We start from the raw sequence: 8,929 nt of genomic DNA on the forward strand, positions 1-8,929 counted from the left end.
TGGGATGCCACCTGGGGTCTAAGAGGGACCATCAGGCCCTCAAGAGGCAGAAACACCCAATTGGTGGTGATTGTAAAGAGGAGGAGGATGGGCAGGATTGGGATTGGGAATCAGCACATGCACCTGAGGGATCAGCCTTGGATCTGGGGCACATGGGTGTAGAGCCAGGGAAAGGCCACCTTGGAAGCCAGTGGGAGCCACCAGGGTTGGGCAGGGAAGGGCCAGGAGCCAGAGTGCAGAGAGGAAGAAATATGGATGCCAAGGCAGCTTCCTTGAGGAGCAGGAGCTCCAGAGGAAGAGGAAGAGGGGGAGTGTGAGGATGGTTACTGCTCTGTTGACTGGTTTTGCAAATGTCCTGCTCTCTCGTCTGCACTTACTGTGAGGCAGAGACAGCCAGCAAGAACATGGCCTCAGATGGCCGTGGGGTCAGTCCCTGCCTATGACCATGACCTTGCACAGGATACTTGATTCTTGAATGTGTGCACTTATTTTTAGGGATTTTTTTAGTCTCTTTTTTTTGCATTTTAAAGTTTTTATTTAAATTCAGTTAACATATAATGTATTATTGGTTTCAGAGGTAGAGATCAGTGCTTCATTAGTCTTATATAACACTCAGCGCTCATCACATCATGTGACCTCCTTCATGTCCATCCCCCAGTGACCCCATCCCCCCACTCCCCTCTTCTCCAGTGACCCTCGGTCTGTTTCCTAGGATTAAGAGTCTCTTAGGGTTTGTCTCCCTCTCTGATTTCGTCTTGTTTTTTTTTTTCCTCTCTTCTAAGTCTCTGTTTTGTTTCTTAAATTCCACACCTGAGAAGATTTCATTTTTTTGATGGCTGAGTAATACTCCATTGTATAAATGTACCACATCTCTATCTATCTGTCTGTCGATGGACATCTGGGCTCTTTCCATAGTTTGGCTGTTGTGAACATTGCTGCTATAAAGATTGGGCTGCAGGGGCCCTTTGGATCACTACATTTGTAACTTTAGGGTAAATACCCAGTAGTGTGCATGTACTTTAAAATGTAGGTTTTGTTATTATTTAGATATGGAGAGGCCAACAGATCAGGAAATGACAGTCATTGAAAGGATAGTTAGTCACACTTCCTAAAAGGAGGGGTCATGCCATGGTGCAGGTGTCCACATGAGGAGGTGCCAGAGATGGTCAGGAGACAGAGGTCACAAGGGGCAAACATGGGCCTTCGCTGTAGTTTGCAGGGAAGGAACACACAAAGTAGGGTCAGCAGGCTAGGGGCTGACCAGTTTGAACAATTTCAGGGGGCTCTCCTGAATCTGGCCCTGAGCGATCAGGGTGGGGGTCTCGCAGCTTGGAGTGTGAGGGCCCATATAGGAGCTGCTTGAGGTGTGGGCTCTGGACTCGGGGGTTGAGTACCAGGTCTAGGAATCAGCTAGCCCTGAGGGGCTGTCTCTCCAGGGGCAGCAAGACTCCAGGTGTTGAAGCACAAGGGACATCTAGTTAATGCAGTGTGTTAGTGCGGGAGGCAGAATCATGCTCCCCCAAAGATGTCCACACACTGACCCCCCCAGAACCTGTGTGGATGTTACTTAATACAATCAAGGGGAGGGTCTGCAGATGTGATGTAAGATGCGAGGTTTCCCTGGATTATCTGGTGAGCCCAATGCAAAGGGTCCCTAGCAGAGGAAGGCAGGAGTCGGCTGCCCTGCGGGATGCTGCAGGCTCAGAGCCCGTGTTGGAGAAGAGCCTGACTCTGGGGAAATGTCATTAAGGGCAGCGCTGTCACCTGCAGGGATCTGAGAAGTCATGCCAGGGAAGGGAGCTGGACACACACATTATGTCGCTTTGGGCTCTAACCCTACCCCGCCCCCTGCTGCAGGTCTGGAGGTTCTGGGGGAATACCATCAGAGGAGGGTCTCTGAAGGATTGGCACTGGCCTGTGCTCTCTCCACTCTGCAGGCACCTGGGGCCTGAGCTCCCATCCCTTTGCAATTAGTGTGTGTGCTGGGGGTCACTTCCTAATTTACCTCTGTGGGTGGCTTCTGTGTCACCCCAGTGATGCTGACTCTTCTGAACTGCTAGGCCCTTTATAGCCTTTGCCACACAAGATCAATACCTTTTCCACTGGGCTGTTCAGAGTCCTTGCAGGTGGCTGCACTGTGGCTCCCACATGGGACGGACAGCTTGTGATGGTCCCAGGACTGTGCCGGGCCTCCTGCGGCTGGTACATCAGCCCCTCCAGCACGGGGAAGAGAGGCGGGCTGGGTCTGAGTGGAAAGGTGCTGGACACCGGGTCGCCCCTCTCCTAGCTGCCAGGGGGCGGGTGGCTGGGCCCCAGGCCAGCTGGAAGCACACGTGTGGCTGTACCCCCAGTGCCCTCAGGAGGTTGTCCATCCCGCCTCTCACAGGGACGTTTGTCTCGGCCTTTGCCGTGCTGTGCGGAGCCCGTACCGACCTCCCGGACAGGCATGTGTGCTGTGTCTTCTGGCTGAACATCGCAGCGGCCCTCATCCAGACCCTCACGGCCATCGTCATGGTGGGCTGGATCATGAGCATCTTTTGGGGCATGGACATGGTCATCCTTGCCAGTGAGTAGCCACCTATACTGTGCCTTCTGGGTCAGGGGCTGGACCAGGGCTGGAGGAGGGTCAGGAGCCCAATGGTCTGGGTGATTGTGATCCTTCCTGCAGGGTGTTGGTGCTTTGTGGCGAGGTCTACTCCTCCCCGGAGATTGGGCACTCAAGGGGGCTCCCCTGTGTCCTCGTCACTAGAGTCTGCAGCCGCCTGGCAGAGGGGACCCTCCCTCCCCCTCTCCTGCACTCCCAGCCCAATGCCTGCAGGGAGTCCCAAGTGTAGACCCATCGAAACCTCACCCAGAGGATGTGAACAAGACAGGACAGAGCTTCTGTTCAGCTTGGATGCATGGGGCATCCTATTTGTCAAAGGAATAGACCCTGACTGCCCTGGGTAGCTGGGGTGTGGCCCACGTGAGGTGATGACCCTGTGCCTAGCGGCCCCATCTCCATCATGGGTTTTCAGAAAGAAGGAAAGTGTATATGGCCTCTCCACCCACAGGAAACCCTGTAGCTGCGGCTGTTGTTCTGTTTTGTTTTTATAGCCGGGACAGCACGGTTTTCTCCTTCCTTTGATCTAAGCTTTGTTCATTGTTGAGGGGACCTTTGCCAATCACTTAGCACTTTATGGTTCAGACACAAAACTGTTTTGTGAAAGTGTTAACGGAACCAAGTTAAGTTTACCAAAACGACTTACCATCTATGAAACAACCCAGAAAGACAGCGCACGTGCCTGGAAGCAGCCCCGCGGGTGGCCAGGCACCCGTGTGCGTCTCCTGCATTTTCACACGTCTGTCTATGGCACAGGGCCCCTGTCCACGAGGCCCTTGCCCAGGAGAATCCGAATCCTCTCAGGCACCACGTTGCCTCTCTTCATGCCCCAGGCGCCTCCTGGTGTCCTAGCAGCAAAACCATTCATAGATGGGACTGTCAATGTTAGAGAGAAGGACAGCAGAGACAGGAGAGGAATGATCTAGGATCACCTGTAGCGGACTGTGCATTCAGGATCCTCAGAGGATGCAGGGCACACACACAGATGCCAGGGCCAGGCGAGGCCTCGGGTCAGTGACCAGGCAAGCCACTCAGCCAGAGAAAATGCAAGTCCTGGAGCCTGAGTGAGATCCAGCAGAGCCAGTGGATTGGACAGAGTGGCTGCCTGGATGCAGGTCTTCAGCAGCAGAGGTCAGGGAAGGAGTGGGTGGATGTTGTGTCGGGACATCCCAGAGTCAGGGCAAACCAGGCAGGTCCTGGGAGGCAGGGACAGCCAGAGAAACAGCAGGGGAACACCAGCCCTGGCTGGCAGCTGGGGGTGGGCTGGCCCCATAGCGGGCTAGGCTGTGCAGGCTGCTCTCAGGGCTGTGCTGCCCTGTCAGGACATCGAGGCACACGGACCCCGGGAGGGGAGTAGGCTGAGAAGGCAGCGAGTAAGGCAGGCCCTTTATGGGAGCCTCTCCCTGTGCACTTGAGCAGAGCCTGCAGAGCACTGCAGACAGGCAGGGAGTGATGCATGCTGGTCACTTCCCTAGGGGCCTGTGGCACGGCCTGCAGGCTTCTGACCCTTTCCCGGCCGGAACCTGGGAGGCCTGCTCTGGGAAGCATCCTCAGCTGCGGTTGCAAGGCCTGACTCCTTCGACTTCTTCTTTCCATATCACCCCAGAGTTTGGCCAGGCACTTGGACATGTTAGGAAGGGAACTTTCTGCTAAAGTGGAACACACCCACATCTTAATAAAAGTGAGTTGGCGCCTAATCTATAGAGCTTTCTGGTTATTTTTATCTTGGTTACCCTTAAACCCAGGAACCACAGTGTCTGTGTCTTAGAGATAACTGAAAGGGCCCCCCAGTCAGGTCCTAGATGAGGGACTGTGGACCCCAAGAAGCAAGATGGGGACCTGGTGACTTCTCTTTCCATCACCCCAGATGGTGGGCTCAGTCAGAAACCCTTATCTTATGGCTGGTGCGTCTGGTATAATCAGGCTGCAGGATACCCACATTCCCACCCTGCTCCAGGGCCCCAGGCCTTTGCTGTGGCCAGTACACTTCTTGGACGTCTGCACACAGGCTCCAGGGATGCTGTTTTTGTGCCCGACTCTTCAGACTTGGCTGCACAAGAAAACTCACCACATCTCACTGCTGCCCACCAACCCCTTCTGCCTGCCAGACTCAACCACCCATCTCCCCAGGGTGCCTTCCCGCTTGTTCCAGAAAGAAAACTCACCCTGGAAGGATATGGAATTGCCACCCTTGGGATGGGGCTGCAGGCTTGGATGGCTCTGAGCAACAGAGCAGCGTCCATGTCCCAGGATGCCCACCCTGAAGGGAGGTCCTGTGAATGACTCGTCTGTCCTAATTGATAGTTGGATAGGGCCACTCCAGGCTCTTCCTGCAGAAATGAAGGAAACTTCTCAGTGGAAACAGTACAGGATGACTTTTTTTTTAAGATTTTATTTTTATTTATTTTTTATTATTGACTTATTATTTTTTTTATTCATGAAAGACAGAGAGAGAGAGGCAGAGACATAAGCAGAGGGAGAAGCAGGCTCCCTGCAGGGACTCTGATGCAGGACTCGATCCCAGGACCCCAGGATCATGACCTGAGCTGAAGACAGATGTTCAAGCACTGAGCGAGCCACCCAGGCGTCCTTTATTTTTATTTTTTTGAGAGAGGAGACAGAGAGAGAATGAGCGCAGGAAGGAGGTGGGGCAGAGGGAGAGGGAGAAGCAGACTCCCTGCTAAGCGGGGAGCCCTCCCTGGGGCTCAGTCCCAGGACCCTGAGATCACAACCCGAGCCGAAGGCAGACACTTAACCGACTAAGCCACCCAGACGCCCCGAGGATGACTTCCATACAGGAGTGTCCGGGGGGTCATCTATACACACACTATCAAGAAAACCCCCCAAGAGGACAAGAAGGGATCTAGGTAGAAGTTAAAGCCAGGGACTTTACAAGCCGCTCTGATAATAACAAGCCAACAAGAGCCAATCCTGCCGGAGGGTGGAGAGATACGTGGTCTTCCTCTGCTGTCCTCTCCCTGCTGCCATGCCCACGGCAGACACCGCTAACCTCATCGTGACACCTTCTGCTCATCCATCCACGCGTTCTCCGCTCGGAGCTCGGGTGCCACCGCCTGTGGATTGAGATGTCTGTACAACAAAACCTATTTGCCCCGTGGCCTGGCCTCGGTTTGTCCCAAGGCATTAGGCTCTTCGAACGTGGCTCCTGTCCCTATGCGGGATGACCATGCGGCTCCAGCAGAGCCCAGCTGGGGCCAGGAGGGAGCACCTCACATCCCGAGTGTGTCCTGCAGTCGTCCCTCTGCAGGTGGACCCGGCAACCCAGAGCGAGGGGCAGGAGGTGGCCCCCAAGGGGGCTTCTAGGTGGGGCTGCAGGCTGTGCACCTGGGGAGGGGAGGGGAGGGGCCACACCCCTGCAGCCCCGCACCCACCTGCCGGCCCCTGGACCACAGGCACAGCACGCACACGGCTGGCCACTGTTTAGACTTCAGCCAGGCCCTCTGGCCTCTGTTTTCACCCTGTTTTCTCTTTTTCTTTTCCTCCTCTCCCTCCTGCCGCCTCACATCCCTGTGTTGTCCCAGTTTCCCAAGGTGAGTCTGCTGATGGGCGCTGCCTGCCACCCCCCCCTTGCTCCCCTCCTCGCGCCCCTGAACCCCTCCCCCACTCTCACCCCAGCCAGCTGCCAGGCTTTTATCTTCTTTCTGTTTTTTATCTATTTTCTTTATTGTTGTGTGCTGCTGTTTATTCTGTGGTGTTTTCTTTTTGCGTCTTTGTTTGGATTTCTAGCTTTTGATTTTGGAAAATGTTGTAGAGCAGACAAAAGTTGAGGGCCTAGCGTCCTAAGCCCCTCAGGCCTTACCCCTGCTTCAGGAACTCATGGTCACTGTCCTGTTATCTGTGACATCTTATCTCTTTCCTGCATTTCCCCCACTCTATTTAGGCTTAAAGTTGGTGAATAATTTGGTAAATAATGAGAGAAAACAACCATCCAGTCCACAGAAGCCAGCTCATGGCAGGGTTGGAGGGGGGGCATCTCACAAATTCCAAACTCATAATTTCATCTCTAAATATTTCACGGCTAAATTTCCCCACCGGTCTCATGACGATCAACAGTGTTTTAAAGGCTCAGCACCTTCACTCATGTTTGTCTGTGTCCCAGATGTCCGGCTGGTGGAACACGCACACAGTGACAGTCTTCGGTGTTCCACCTTCTTGTTTTTCTTTCTGTCCTCCTCTCTGTCCATATGTCCCAGATGCCTGGTGCTTGGGGAGGAAGGCTGGCTGAGCACTATCTCCCAAGACTTGCCTCGGGAAGTCATGCCAGGCCGGGTTTTTGAGCAGTGGCTTCACGGATGTGCATTCAGGGGCACGTTGATCACTTTGCCACCCCCACCCCAATGCCCTCCTGTCCTCTATCCCTGCTAAACCCAAAGTCCCGCAGTTCTCTCGGGACTGTAAAGTCCATGCCCTTGCGAACAGGTGGACCCTGAGTATAGCAGTCATTCACACCTCAGTGTGAATAAGATCTCATGACCATATGGCAGTTCACAGGCACTTCCTGGAGCAATCCTAAAGGAAGCAGGCTTCTAAATATCTCTCCTCTGCTTCTTCCTCACAGGCTACAAGGAGCAGGGCATCCCACAGCAGCTGTGAGCCCGAAGGAACCACCGAGAATTCCAGGGTGATCCCATGAGGGCTGCACCAGGCAGCAGCGGGCACCAGGACCTTTACATATTCTCTTCTGCCATTTCCTGGGTTTGGAGTGGAAAGGGGGGATTTAAAAAACATTATTTATTTTGAAAACGCATCTGCTTTTCTTGGCAGGCTGTGAGGCTGCCAGCCCCTCCCCCTGTTCCAGAAAGACACAGGCACCCAGTGTATCTCAGGTGGGGTGGGGAGTGGGGGCCAGATTACTGGCAGCGAGGCTGGAATGCGTGGCTCACCCCTGCCCTGCCCAGCTCCCTGCCCACTGCCAGGGCGCACTGGGACTTCCAGGCCAGGCAGCAGGGGCTCACCGAGGGTCAGGATGTGGCCGAGCCTTCCTCTGGGTCCCCAGCCCCTGTCTGAATGTTTGCACTGTGGTCTCCCCGGGGGCCGAGCCAGGGCAGGAGTGAGGATGCACACACTCCAGCCCAGTGCTTGCCCTCAGCCATCCCAGGACTGCCTGGGGACGGGTGCCCGAAAGTCTCTCCTGGCCCTGCACTCCCGTGGCAGCCAACCCTTCACCCGCCCCCTTCTCACCACTGAAATCTCTGGGCCTGGGTGTGTTTTGACCTTTGTTTCCCTAGAAAGTTGCCAATGACTCCATCCATGGGTGAAACTGCTAGAATGGCCAGGTGTCCATACACAGAATCCCCAGCACAGATGTGAGCAAGCACGGGTCAGCAGCCTTTCATGTTATACTTAACAGCACTCGTGGTCACAGCCCTTCTCCTGAAATCCTTGGGGCTGGATGGGTCTCTGAAATCAGAAAACTTGGATTTGAGAAAGAATAAGAGCCATTTATTGTGCATTTCCTAACACCCCAGCATTCTAAAGCAGCTCCCCACCATCAAGCACGTGACTGTTTTTGCAAAGAATTCTGTGAAAAGTCAGACGATTTGGGTTCAATAAAAACCATACATAGTCTTACCTTGCTTGGTTCAGGACCGATTTTGGCATAAGTTATGAAAGAAAACTGAGCAGCCAAGAGCTTTTGGGGATTTAGAATTGGGAGAAGAAAAAAAAAGATTGTACGGGGTGGATTTCTTGCTGCTGTCTTACAGACGAGACCCTGGGACTCTGCTGGTGTTAGGCAGAGATTCTTCCCGTTGGGAAGGGTCTGTTGGGGCCCCCATGGCACCTGTACACCTGGTTGTTAGGGAGCCGGACCCCAGGGCGGGGGAAGGAGCTTACAGGAGGTGTGGGGGCCGCTGGGGGTCAGGTACTGATCTGAAATGAAGAGACAGGGGATCCAAAGTCACAGTGACAAGCTGAGCCTCTCCATGTCTGTTTTCATTTGCTTTCTGATGTGGTAATTGCTGAACAGTAGGACTGGCCCGAAGCTGTCTGCACCCCCACTGGACTCCCCAGAGGGCTTCTAACTGTCGGAGACTCAGAGTGCCGCCAGGGCTGGAGCAGGGACCAGTCTGGTCTTTTCCCTGTGGCTGGATGGGCGTGCCTGGGGAGCCTGCATGTGGGCAGGCCCCTGACCCCCCCCACCCCCCAGAGCTGCTTTGGGGCACCTGAGTCTCCATTCTCAACCCTTAGCCGGGGGCAGCTGCCTGCTTACCTCACCCACTGGGCTTTCTGATTACAGTCCTGCCAGGAAAGCACCTCGGGATTGCTGTGTAGCTGTGGATTGGGCAGCTCTCTGCTTCCATGGAA

At 54.4% G+C, this 8,929-nt stretch overlaps 1 protein-coding gene across 2 annotated transcripts in view; it reads left to right on the plus strand.

Moving 5' to 3' along the window:
• The window catches only part of STUM (stum, mechanosensory transduction mediator homolog), a 55,981-nt gene extending 47,787 nt beyond the window's left edge, over positions 1 to 8,194 (plus strand). Inside the window, exons 2-4 of one of the 2 annotated variants that reach the window (XM_041723543.1) lie at positions 2,387 to 2,566; positions 6,145 to 6,153; positions 7,182 to 8,194. In XM_041723543.1, the coding sequence (XP_041579477.1) occupies positions 2,387 to 2,566; positions 6,145 to 6,153; positions 7,182 to 7,216 (224 nt within the window). In that variant the 3' untranslated portion in view covers positions 7,217 to 8,194. The remainder of the gene's footprint in view (positions 1 to 2,386; positions 2,567 to 6,144; positions 6,154 to 7,181) is intronic. The other variant, XM_041723552.1, reaches the window with a different exon arrangement.
• Positions 8,195 to 8,929: the final 735 nt, after the last annotated feature.

This window comes from Vulpes lagopus, chromosome 1 (assembly GCF_018345385.1).
Source record: "Vulpes lagopus strain Blue_001 chromosome 1, ASM1834538v1, whole genome shotgun sequence".
NCBI lineage: Eukaryota > Metazoa > Chordata > Mammalia > Carnivora > Canidae > Vulpes > Vulpes lagopus.